This window comes from Zea mays, chromosome 5, assembly GCF_902167145.1.
Source record: "Zea mays cultivar B73 chromosome 5, Zm-B73-REFERENCE-NAM-5.0, whole genome shotgun sequence".
NCBI lineage: Eukaryota > Viridiplantae > Streptophyta > Magnoliopsida > Poales > Poaceae > Zea > Zea mays.
The window spans coordinates 76,169,349-76,182,243 of NC_050100.1; the positions used below are offsets into that span (position 1 = coordinate 76,169,349).

At 42.2% G+C, this 12,895-nt stretch overlaps 2 protein-coding genes and 1 non-coding gene across 4 annotated transcripts; all 3 read left to right on the forward strand.

Moving 5' to 3' along the window:
• Positions 1–312: 312 nt before the first annotated feature.
• LOC111589469 (U2 spliceosomal RNA) lies at positions 313–513 on the forward strand. Its single transcript, XR_004849877.1, has one exon. It is a non-coding gene; the product is annotated as a U2 spliceosomal RNA (small nuclear RNA).
• A 1,064-nt stretch (positions 514–1,577) lies between these two features.
• Positions 1,578–5,477, forward strand: LOC103626562 (uncharacterized). Its single transcript, NM_001327870.1, has 2 exons — positions 1,578–1,926; positions 4,659–5,477. Exons 1-2 carry the CDS (start codon positions 1,687–1,689, stop codon positions 4,893–4,895), a joined length of 477 nt encoding a protein of 158 aa, NP_001314799.1. The 5' UTR covers positions 1,578–1,686; the 3' UTR covers positions 4,896–5,477.
• A 1,626-nt stretch (positions 5,478–7,103) lies between these two features.
• Positions 7,104–11,888, forward strand: LOC103626563 (transcription factor HBP-1a). 2 transcript variants are annotated; one of them, XM_008646978.4, is made up of 14 exons: positions 7,104–7,436; positions 7,905–8,070; positions 8,935–9,000; positions 9,123–9,209; positions 9,290–9,376; positions 9,485–9,541; positions 9,613–9,643; positions 9,727–9,784; positions 9,863–9,914; positions 9,997–10,033; positions 10,130–10,347; positions 11,083–11,160; positions 11,268–11,393; positions 11,579–11,888. In XM_008646978.4, exons 2-14 carry the CDS (start codon positions 8,002–8,004, stop codon positions 11,690–11,692), a joined length of 1,080 nt encoding a protein of 359 aa, XP_008645200.1. In that variant the 5' UTR covers positions 7,104–7,436; positions 7,905–8,001; the 3' UTR covers positions 11,693–11,888. The 2 variants fall into 2 exon arrangements, with proteins under 2 accessions (XP_008645200.1, XP_008645201.1); XM_008646979.4 differs by having other exon boundaries at positions 7,201–7,436; positions 7,905–8,055.
• The last annotated feature ends 1,007 nt before the right edge of the window (positions 11,889–12,895 follow it).

Here is a 12,895-nt window from a genome sequence, read left to right on the forward strand (position 1 = left end):
TCCTTAACACAAGACGCTGGGCACTCAGATACCTATAAATACCCCCGCACAGTGCCCGTGAGGGGCTAGATCAACAGTGCTATTGCCCCCGTGCACGTAACCCTGTTGTCACCACCGTTCACTCTTGTTGGCCTTCTTGCTGCAGAGAGCAAGTTCCAACAGTCTGGACTCTGGTTGCCCGCCCCTGACGCCGCTGCTGTGTTTGTCGAATGGAGAGGGAAAGCGTTGTAAGATTAGCACCACATCGTCTACCGAGAGCCGGGCGCGGAGGGAGGGAGCTACAAAACGAGAGGCACGGCAGCGGAGTAAAGCATACCTTTCTCGGCCTTTTGGCTAAGATCAAGTGTAATATCTGTTTTTATCAGTTTAATATCTGATATGTGGGCTATGTGCCTACTTCGATATTAAATTTATTTTTTGTAGGAGAGGGTCCATTGCCGGTGGCTTGCCCTTGGGGGCTCTCATGCGTCGTCCAGCTATTGCACTCTGCTGGCCGGACCTGGCGCACCCCAACCAAAACAAAGTAAGCTTGTTCGTACTCTCTTGGTTTGCCTATTGTGACTTTTGGATTATGGTAAGCAAAACCTTTTTTGCGTTTCGTCTTATGGCTGAAGCTGCGAGTCTTCGGGAAAACCCGGCCTGGAACCGTTGAAGACGACACACAACAACGATCCGGTTTTCTATCGTTCCGTTCCGTCCGTTTCCATCACAACCAACAGAGGAGACAGCCAGGAAAGTTGCAGTTCCATCACAAACCAACAAGAGGACATACTTAATCACAGCAGTGTCTATCACAAATTTCTTGCTGCCCACAAGTCCGTGTAGTTGCATCAGGACTAGATCATGTTAATGACCCTTTATGAATGTTCCCTGCACATGTAGATTTACCGTTAATCTAGTGTAATTCAAAGCTTCGGGATACGAAACAGACCGTGAGATCAACTCCAACCACCCTGCCATGCAGAGCGCGCACGGCTGAGCCGAAATCAATCTGCATGTCGCAGCCGTCACTACCAGTGCAGTGTCCAGAAAATGGGATACAGAAACCGTTGGACCACACATGCAGCCGAGGGCGAGGGCGACGGTGTCCTCGTGCCATAATCGCGCGTTGGCGTCGTTAATCACACGTTGTCAAGGGCTTGTGGGCGTTGTTGATGGATGAGGGATGATCCATAAAATAGAGACGGTTGGATGTGATTGAGAGAGGAGGTAAATAAAGTGTTCCGTACCGTTGGTTTTAATGGTGAGGGATCACTGACGTGGATTTAGTGATATTTAAAATGATGGATTATATAAGAGTAGAGATAGAGCTTAAGATGTTTTACATACATCTACCCGAAGAAACATAATATCTCGAAGAAAAACAATGATAAAGAAAACGGGGAAATGAAAAAAATGTAGTAAAAACTCCTCCTTTAGAACATATGAATTTTATAAGGATGGTATAAAAAAATTCGCAAGATTTAGTTCAAAAAATAATAGAATTCAGGAAATATTCCTTTGATTCGAGAGGAGTCCTAAAACTCTACATAAAACTCGATCAAGACTACAAAATGGACGAACACGAAACCTACCCTACCACCACACGTCCACGCAGCCCAACTCTTCGCATAATCACATCGCGCCGGCGGGCCATTGGCATTCCCACCACTCCACCATCGGGGGTCGACTGGGGCCCCATCGCCGATGGGCTTCTTCCGCCGGATCGCCGGCTTCTTCGGCGTGTCGCGGGACGACGCCGACCACTCGGACTCCCCGTCCTCCGCGGGCGTCGCCGCGGAACTCCCGCGTGACAGGGCGGCCGCGGCGCACGGGGCGAGGCGCGGGTTCAGCGTCCAGGTTCCCGTCCCCGTCCCCGTCGAGCGGCATGGGCCCGGGCCCGGGCCCGTGCTGCTGCCCTGCCCGCAGGGGGACGGCGGCGTTCAGGTACCCCCGGAGATTCCTTTCCCCTCTGCGATGATGGCGTCGGTTGGACTTGTGCTTCGGAGCTAACGGGATCTGGTTTAATGGAAACCCCACTCCCTCCCTTTTTTCTTCTTGCTGTAGTGCTTGTAGCGTGCTGTTGCGCCAGTATCTGGTGGCTCAAAGGTCTCTCTGCATTGCCGCCGCAGAATTGTTGATTTTTGGGCTTCAAGATTTCTCCTAGATAACCCACATAAAGTACTTGTAGTCGGTGCCGTGTTAAACTGGTTAGTTTGTGGCTTAGATGATCACTTGACTTGCTTATGCGAAAGTTACTAGTCCTTCTGCCCAATTCAGTGCAAATGCATAATTTAACAAGTGTGGGTAATGTGTGCACTATTAGCTTATGATGTTTTTCCTTTTACAATCTGCATTTTGGACTGAAACTAGAAGATAAAGAGTAAGCCCTTAGCCCAGCATCAAACTGCGTTACTTTCATGTTAGTTATGTGACAATCATTGTAATTCCCAAACAAATAGCTTAGCATAATAGTGCATTTTATGACAGCTTACTGTCATGCTTTTAAGGAAACAATGGCACACTTCATTTTAGTGTCAGGGCCTCAGAGCCGCAAACTCGCGGTGCTGAACTTTTTGTGTGTTATTTGTGCTGGACTAGCTAAGAGAAAGGTAGTCAAGGCAAATTGCCATAAAGATAAATTTGAGTAGGAACAGCCTAATGCAAGCAATAACCAATGTCGATCACCTTTGTTAGACCTTATGGTCTTCAGCTAGTGTTCTGTGGTGCATTAAAAGTTGATGTAATGTAACCATTTTGAGGCCAGGTTGCTTCCACTCTAAGGTTACATGGGCTACTGTAGTGTTATATGTGTGGGTTGCATGGGAAGGTATATATGCCATGCCTTACTTTAAATTGCATGGATGTCAAATATCAGTAGTTTGGAACATATAGGGCATAATATTGTGTTTTTCCCTAAAAATCCATTTTGACTGGTATGTTCAAACAGTCTACACTCGATAATTTTTCTTGTTTCATCCGCTTGCCTCTTCTTGGACTATGCTTATCTCAAAACTGATAATGCCAAGCAATGGATGTATCTCATAAAGTAACTAAACATGCTACGGATTTATCTGCTTTGATTTTTTATATCTGATATTACCTAGTCACCTTTGCTTCTAGGCATGTCTAGAGTTAAGCTATATTTGTGTTCTGTTGGGTTCTTTCTGACCATCTTGGTCTAATCAAGTAGTCACTAGTCTTGGTCCTTTCTCTGAATTGTTTGTTTTTAGTGTCCTTTTGACTGCAAGTTCTTTTGATGTGGTTAGTTAGATCAATTATGCTTAGCTTCATGGCTATTGTTTGATGGGGTTCTCATGCTTTTGTTGCTATCAATGATTCATTGCCTTATCTATGTGTGTTAATAACTTGTAGAGTGTTTATAAAGGGATTGCTTGAGATAGTTTGTAGTTGGTTAACTGTATGTGCTTTGGTATTATGATCTGTAAATTTGTTTTAAAGAACTCAAAAATTTACAGTTGTGTGTCCCAATTTTTGGGCACGAGTCATTTGTGAATTCCAGTTTGGTTACAAAAATGAGAGGTGTTTGGTGGAATCAGACCTTTTGATTTGGCATTATGAGACATTGTTGTCTCGCGAAAGGGCCTCTAGCCTAGTGGTTAAGGCTTATAAGTAGCATTTCCAAGACCTGGGTTCGATACCCCTCGGGGGCGAATTTTCCGGCTTAGTTAAAAAAAATCCTCTCGATGTGCCTCATCCGCTATCAGGTTACGATGTCCTGTGCGCAACCCTCCGGTTGGGCCGTTGCAGAGTGGACGGTTGACACCGGCCCGTTAGTGATATGGGGGGCAAGAGTTTGGGTATTTTCTCGGCTGCGACCATTGTTTTGGTCTCTAAATATTATATCGGGAGGGCGGTCATTCCCTTACTGGCTGAGTTTTTTAGACACTGCTGTCTGGCTGTTTTGCAAGAAGTTCTTGATAGCATTTTCAACCTTTATGACTATCTCCTGTAGATTACACGATAAATATCCATCATATATTTTGATTTTTTTTACAATAATTAATAATTCTCTGTTGCAAATCACTGCTTATTCTTTTAGGACAAAACTAACAAATGGGCATCTCTACGTATTGCACACACATCAATCGTTCAAGTAGACCTTGTAGTTCTTGTTGTAGGACATGAAACTTGCAAACTTGATATTCACCATCAGACTTTAACTACATTAGTACATCTTTTTTTAAGTGTGCCACTATCATAGTAGTCCCCTCTCTCCCCCCTCTCCCCCCTCTGTCGTATATCTTTATGTGATGGTGTGCCTTTGTTTCCAGCCATGTGCATAGATTGAATCAAGCTAATGGGGTGTTTGAAAGCACTAGAGCTAATAGTTAGTTGGCTAAAAAATGCTAGTGGAATTAGCTAGCTAACTAGTTGCTAATTTACTAAAAATAGCTAATAGCTGAACTATTATCTAGGATGTTTGGATGTGTCTAGCTAATTTTAGCCACTAACTATTAGCTCTAGTACATTCAAACACCCTCTAAGATGGTCGTTCCAAACACATGCCTTTTGTATGCAAATTGTACTTTGACGACAACACGTAATTCCTTCAGTGCTGTCAGCTGTTTTCGATTTTACTGCTTGCAACTCTTTTTACCAGGTATTTGAAAACACCCATTATAATTATGATCCGGTTCCTGTGTTTATCCAACCAGGGTTTTAGGTGGTATACAAGGCAGCTTAGTATGGATGAAGACGGCGACGTGGCTGATGAGTTCTTGGATGAAATTATCCCAGAAAGCTCAGTCAACAACGCCAAAAGCCCAGTCGGAAGGTTCCAAGTGAAATATAACACGAAACGAACTGCTCTAGCATTGAGGAAGCATGTCATTGCTGTCGATGGCGAGATCCGCCATAGCTTGGAACACCAAGGGCAACTGCGGTGGGTGTGACCGAGTCTGTTGAGCCCATATGAAAGTGCAGGTTGGGCAGAGGCAGGCGCGCACATGGGCGAAGCGAATGACCTAGGTTACCCATCTTTGAAGTGGACCTAGAGGTAGTTCATTGCTGATTTATCCATCGTTCTCCGCTCAGTGTGTTGGTACGCCTGATCTCGAGGTTATTCAGACACCTTGTACCACTAGTAGTTTGTCACGATATACCTGAGGATAGCTTCCAGCCTCCAGGCCACGAAGGGAAAGCATGCCCAATAGGAGAATTTCTGGGCCAGAATGGGTCCTGTAAGCGGTGCAGTGGAGAGTTTTTCTTTTTCTGTTGGCAGTAGTGAACGGGTTTATTATATATATGGGAGATGGTTCGTGTGGATGAGACTAGGCTGGGAACTGAAGATTGAACCGGCTGCCTCCGGGAGGGCGCTCCTCCAGATAAATCTCCAGTGATTCGTGAGAGGAAACGAACACCGGGAGCGGTGTTCAGATTCCTACCGAGTTCTTACATAGTTGTACATTATTGAACAGCTACCGCTGGACAAATTGAATGTGCTTGGCTGGCAATGGAGCCACCGAATCCGTGCATCAGATGATGTTGGTTAGCCATTCATTCATGTATGCTGTTCGGCCAATCTGCGAGCTGACAGACTGACGGAAAAAAAAAATAGAATGTGTGAATGTATTCCTTCGGCTTCAGCTTCAGCTTCCATTTTTCTCGAGCAGCAGCGTTAACGAACGACGAAGGGTGTGTTTGGTTTTACTTTTTGAATCAGATTCACGGCCAAAAACATGTAACTGTAATCTCAATTAAATATTTCTCCAGTTCAATTTAAAATCTCTTTCTGTCCTAAATTTTCAGACTCCTATAATGTTATCAAACTATCATACTTTTATAGAATCTGCAGTTGACGGTGGTTTCAACCAAATATATTTTAATTTTCCCATAAATATTAGCTTGTTTTAATTTTCCTATAAATATTAGCTTGTAACGGTTTTCTCACAGCTCATGACTAGAAACAGGTTTTCAAAGATCTACCACTAAAGTCTTTTTAGTTTCAAATAACTTATTAGTCCCAAATAAGTTAGAGGAAACTAAAGTTAAAACCAACAAAAAAATAATAAGTTAGTTAAGTACAGACACATAGATAACTGCTTTTATAGTTCTATTTAATGCTAAATCTGTAAATATATAGTCCATTCTTTCTGAGTCTTCTTTTCCTGTATCCTTGCATGTGAACTTTAACATTTCATTGCGTTTTTTCTGTTGTTATCGTGTCTTAATTCCATTACACGATGGTTGTTGGGCATGTCTAAACTACCACTATAGTGCTTATGGAGGTTTTTAACTAGCGTTGGAGAAACTTTTTTTATTTTAATTTATGCTAGTTCTAGCCTAATATTAATTTTCTAAAACAGGAAACAATATCGTGCCTACCGGTAATAATTATCACTAAATGAATAATGACGAATATACTAGAAGACTAGCAAGTTGCTTATATTTTACTACGGTTTTTATATATCATATAAATTAAATTGGTATTGAGATATTTATTAAAATATAATTATTGTTTATATCTAACACTAAGGTACATGTAGACTAGTGGTTAGCCCAAATTTCTGAAGCAAGGTGTGGATTCAATTGCGCGGGCGGGGCCCAGCACCTGGTGCTACCATGACTTCACCTTGCGCTGACACTCTGAGCCCTCTCCACGCGCCCCGACCGGTTTTTCCGCGTCTGCGCTGACACTCTGGGCCCGCCCCACGCGCTTCGCCTCCCAGCACCCGCGTAGCGCTCAGCTACTCAGCTACTGAGCTGTGGACCCAGCTTCTCCGCAGCCAGCTATTGCTTGCTCAGCACCCCACCCCCTCACAGCTAACACACCACGCAAAAAATAGTATAGAGCGATCACTCCAATCCACGCTCTTTGCTCTAGAAATTTAGAGCTAACCAGCAGACCACACATAATTTAGTGTTTAGAAATAAATAATAATTATATTTGAATAAATATCTCAATACCTATTTATATGATATATAATAACCGTAGCAAATACGGACTACTAATACTAGTTATGTTTTTAATAAAGTAGTATAGATATGTCCATGCTGTAAAGACGGACGGCGGTCGTTTGCAGCGTCGCTCGAGGTGGGCCACAGCTAGGCCTATCCATCCATCCACCTACTGTACCAATCAAAAATCATCGCGGGGCTGGGCGGCTGGCTGGGTCATCGAAGGCCCATGCCCCAATCATCATCGCCCGCCTTAGTGGGCCCCACGCCCGTTTCAGTTGGAGGCGGCCCATACGGTCCACCGAGAACCCGGTCCACGCTACGCCATCTTCCTCCGCTGACCTCTCATCGTCGACGAAGGTAGGATTCCGCCTCCGCCTCCGCCTCCCCCGCCCCGCCCGCCTGCGCCCTCGCCCGCCGCTGCATTTTCGGTGGCCTCGCCGCGTGCGGCCGCGAGAAGTGGGAGGCTGCTGCGGTCCTCGCCCGCGTCTGCCCGTCGTCTCCACGTGGGGGCGTGCCCGGTACCGGCGCGACGAGTACGTGCGCTATGACCTCCACTCTGCTGCATTGTCCTCACGCTTTCCCTGCACTCTATCTACGCGTTTATATGCCGCCAACAACCGGTCATTGCCAGTTTTTGTGTTGCGGTTCGTAATTATATTTGGACGGGGCTTTGGCGGACAATTTAATGGTACTACTACATTAGTGCATGATTTTTGTGAGACATAGATTCGTATTGAAGCATGCCTGTTTATAATTATGATGTTATATACATATCACATAAGGACATAATAGTGGAGTAATTATTGAATAAATGTTTCCCCACTCTCGAACACGTAGGAGTTATTATATGTTGGATAAAGGCATCAAGCCTCGTCCTAACGAGATGGAAATATGGAATACGCCTGAGATTTCAAACGAAGACAGGATATCCTTTTCTTGCTAAACAATACGTGTTTTTTGTAATCGTGTCTCTCAGTGTTTACTTCTCTTGAGTTCAACAGGAAGCCTTACGCCTGTTCAAGACGTCAGGTGTTGGTATTTGGGTTGCAATTGAGTGATTGGGAAACCTGATTGGACAGAAGCATTGTTGGTCAACCAATGGGAAGCAATGACCCTAGCACACCCTCCAAGGCTTCAAAGGCATCAAAACAAGTACTTGAAACAGTGGTAACACACTGTTACATATTTACTTGCATTCGGAAAAAAACTTTTGCATATTTATAAATGGCATTGTCAGTTCTTAACTGTGCTTCTGTTAGTTTCCTAAAGAGATAATCGTCATTTTTTTCCCAAGCAATAACCTTAGACACCGTTTGGATCCTTGGAATTAAATTCCATCGTAATTTAGGCATAGATCAATTAAGCTAATATAGTTTTATACAGTATATTTAGATACTACGGTTGGTCATATGAGAGAGATGTTTATGTGCTACATTTCTATTATAGAGGAGCGAGTCGAAGAGTGTGTCATAAGTTGTAGAGTAGAAACATAGACTAGTGATACATAAATTCAATTTCCACCTTCTCGTCCTAAGAATTTGGGGTAGACTTATATCTAAACTTTGGAAAGTGATGAAATGTCAAATTCCAAACCAAATAACCTACTATATGAAGTAAATTTCAATTCCTTCAAAATAAAGGGATCCAAACGGCCCCTTAGGGTAATCACTAGCTATAATGGCATTTTTTTTTGGAATTCATGATTTTTGTTGTGGCCAAATCTGGGGACATGTCGAATAAGTATGGCATGATATGAATTGATGCTTTTGTGGACTAATAAAAAATATAAGGACACTCTGCCTTTCTCAGATTATGTGGCTAATCTTGCTATTAAAGTTGAAATGCACAATTGCAATTTGCATACATAGGTTTAAGCAGCATTTGAATGCCACCTTCTGCCGAATTCTGTTTTAGTTACATAGTCTAGTTCCTTCCATTGACAAGCAAATATCCAACTAGGCCAAAGCACAATTCTCTTGTTCCTATTGTGACAAAACATTATGTTTTTGTTTCTTACCTCCTTATTTTCAGGATCAACCTCCAGCTACCACATCCAGTGGAACAGTTTCAGTTTACCCTGAATGGCCCAGCTTTCAGGTTATTCCATATAAAATATGCTCTTGCTAATTAAGAAACAAACAAGTTTCATTTACCTTATATTTTTATCAAGCAATTCTCCTTGCCTTTATGGCTTTATCTCTTGTTAAAAATTTTGGTAGGCATACCAAGCAATTCCACCACATGGGTTCTTCCCCCCTACCGTTGCTGCAAATCCACAGGCCCATTCATACATGTGGGGAGCTCAGGTGCCCCTATATCTGAGACACCCATTTCTCTGTAATCTATACTAATGTTAATATCAACCTGTAATGCCCCTTAATTGCAGCCCATGGTACCACCTTATGGGACTCCACCACCACCTTATGTGATGTATCCACCTGGAGCAGTATATGCCCATCCCTCTACACCTCCTGTATGAACTTTTATGCCTAACAAATTTAACCTACATGCTAGCTAATGTACACACACCCTTTGATCCTGTTTGGCTGACATTTTTGCATGATGAATAAATTATTGGCAGACTATGCATCCGTTTAGTCATTACCCTATGCCAACAAATGGACATGCTGAAACTCCTGTAAGTAATCAACTGTGTATATTCCCTTTTGGTCATCGCGGTTTCATGTAGTCCTGAAATATATCTTTCAGGGAACCGCGCCAAGTGCTCCAGAAATGAATGGTGAGTCATTTCCAAGTCAACAGTTCATTATAAAAGTCAATTGGAGTCAAGAAATTGAGTTAGATTTCTGGTAACAATTTCAGGGAAAAGTGAGCCTGGCAGAACATCTGCTCCATCTGCCAATGGGATTACCTCGCACAGGTTTTTATTTGTTAGTGTAAGTTACACATTTCTAGAGTTCATCCACAACCTAATCACCTTGTTTTTTTTTACCTGCAGTGAGAGTGGAAGTGAGAGTGAGAGTGAAGGAAGTGATGCCAATTATGAAAATGTGAGATTGACCTGTAGTTCTCACTCTCTTTGCTGTCATAACACTTCTTTTGGAATCCTTAATATTTTTTTTTCTGTTTCAGGATTCACATTCAAAGGACAATGATGGAAAGGAAGATGGTGGGTATCTAAGGACTTCTTTTTTCAAATGCTAAAGACCAGTAGAATTGCATATTTGTCTTAATAAGATGATGGGTATAACCTGTCAATATGCAGGCAATTCTCAGAATAGCATATCTTATTCAGCATCACAAGGAGTGTTAAACCAAACCATGGCGATGCTTCCAATACAACCGGGCGCAATGGTTGGAGGAGTTTCTAGCTCCACAGCTAACTTGAATATTGGAGTGCACTACTGGGAAGCTCCAGGTTCTGCAGCTGTCTCTGCAACGCATGGCAAAGCACCAGCTGGTTCAGCTCGGGGAGACCAATGGGTACAGTCCTTTAGCATGTTGCTTAAACTTTACAATTATATGTACTAAAAGATTTGCTCTTTGAGGGGTCGGCATGTCCTGTTTTCCTGTTTGTGTTTCTAGAGTATTGATTGCTCCGTAGAACCACATACTGTTTTTTTTATGTAGACTGTGCCGATAGTGTTTCTAGATAGTGAGGACGCAAGGCTGGAGCCTGGAAGTCCTGTGGTGCAAGCACTCAGATGGAGCTCATAGTTTCAATTAGAAATTAGTCTTACCTCCCCTTGTGTGGTTGTTTCCTTGTCCACGTAGTCCATTGAGTGAGTGAGTTAGGTCTGGTAACCACCGCGGCAGCTAGTGTTGTAAACTCTGTTTTATTTATTTCCAACCTAATATAAACATAAACAAGTCTTCCATTTTATTCTTGAAAAAAATATAATGAGTTCACTGAGCGAAACTATTTGATGCACTATTGTTTCCATTTTCCTGTTCAGGTTAAAGTTTCTTGTACTTGTTTCAAACACCATAGTTTTAAACTGAAAAAGATAAGATAAATTATAGCATTGCCATCTTTTGAAGTGCTCTGAAAAGTTTGTCTATCTTTTGTGGTTTGGATGTGGTAAATATAAGATACTAACAAGGATACTACAATTCAATGCTGCTGTGTTTATATAACTATATAAGTGCCTTTGTGTGCACGTTAGTATAGGAAAATCTAACCGCTACGAACTGTGACTGTATCATGGCAATATTCAGGATGAAAGGGAACTCAAGAAGCAAAAACGGAAGCAGTCTAATAGAGAATCGGCACGCAGATCCCGGCTGCGCAAGCAGGTGTTGTGCAACACTAATGCTAACATCGTCTTGCTTCCTGAACTCCATCTTCTAAGTTTCAAGAGGATTTTGTTCAGTGCTTTCGTGATCTTATTCGATTATTCTAGGCTGAGTGTGAGGAGCTTGGGCAACGTGCTGAAACTCTGAGGTCGGAAAACTCGTCTCTCAGGGCCGAGCTTGAACGGATCAGAAAGGAGTACGAACAGCTACTTTCGCAGAACGCTTCACTCAAGGTATCATTCGTTGGCTATCTTGATACTGTCATTTCATATTATCAGCTATTCTAGATCGTTGGTACATGTTGCGATGCCTTGACTTATTATTCTGCATATTGCTAGGGTGATTGTGACTCTCTTCAGATGCTTTTTTCTGTCTCCTGTAAAATCTGTTGGCCTCAGTGTTGGTATGAACTTTGCAGGAAAAGCTGGGGGGCAGCAGTGACCCGATTCCTGATATGAATGAACAGAACGACGGCAACGGCAGCGACAAGAAGCAATCTGATTCCGATGCCCAGCCTGGGAGCGAGTCTTGACCCGTTTAGCTCAGGATCCTTGGGAATGCACATTGCTATTTATTTTCTCGAACATGGTTGAACAGAACATAGGAGAAAAAGAATTGTTTATGTAACTCTTACCCCTTGACTGCCTAATGTCTCTGACGGCATGTATATAATGTATGCCCTCACTGCTGAACTAGTACTAGTAATTGAGGAATTGCAGATATTGACAGCTTGTATGCCCTCTGACGTTATGCGTGTAAACACGCACCTTCGGTAGTCAAGAGCGACAATTATAATTTAGAGAGTGGTCAAAGGAACCAATATTAGCTGTAAAAGTATAATGTATGCTGAAATATTTAATCGCTCTACCATGACATCCATAAACGGAATTATAAATAGATTTTAGAAGAATTCAAGAGTGGTGATTAGAAAAATCGAGTAGCCTTAAAACTATAGAATGCTTAGATTTAGATTATACAGCGTGTAAAGAAGGTAGATAACCCACGCCAGGTTATATATTCACACTCACAGAGCTATAAGCAAACACAATATATGCTGAGCTTGTTGTATGTTACGGAGGCAATGAGAGCCTATGCGGTTTAAGAAAATTATGTCTAGTTTAAAAGTGATAGATAATAAATGGAGCTATGTTGACAATACCAGTTTAAAAGCGGTAGCGCACGTATCAACATAAATAAATCATTTTGATTGGTGGTGTTCGATCGACTGAATTTGTATATCTGATATAAACTTCTATAAAGTTTACATATTGACCATCAAAGTGATGCCTCCAGGGCATACAATAAGGCATTCGGTGTTTCACAATTGCAATCAATATTAAGCATTCATTCACCCTGACGATAAAATCTGTCAAAGTTGTTATCCCGCATAAATCAAGCATGTTCTTCAAGATACATGTCTCATTGTTCATCTAGAATAATGATGATGGATGAGATTGAGGCGCTACCCTTTCAATCTATCATACACCACAATGTACATATAATTTTGCAAAGCAAGTAACATGTCCTTCCACGGGACATAGGAGATAATATAGTTGTAATAATACATATTCTAGATATGACTCATCGCTCCAGGCGTTCATTCATTACAACTTATATGATGATGTAACATAAGTCCATCAAAGATCATAATCCATCACGGATTCTACATCGATCAGATAAATCATTATAGTATGTCATTCTGGCACAATGAGAATATTTTACCAGTAACACCTAA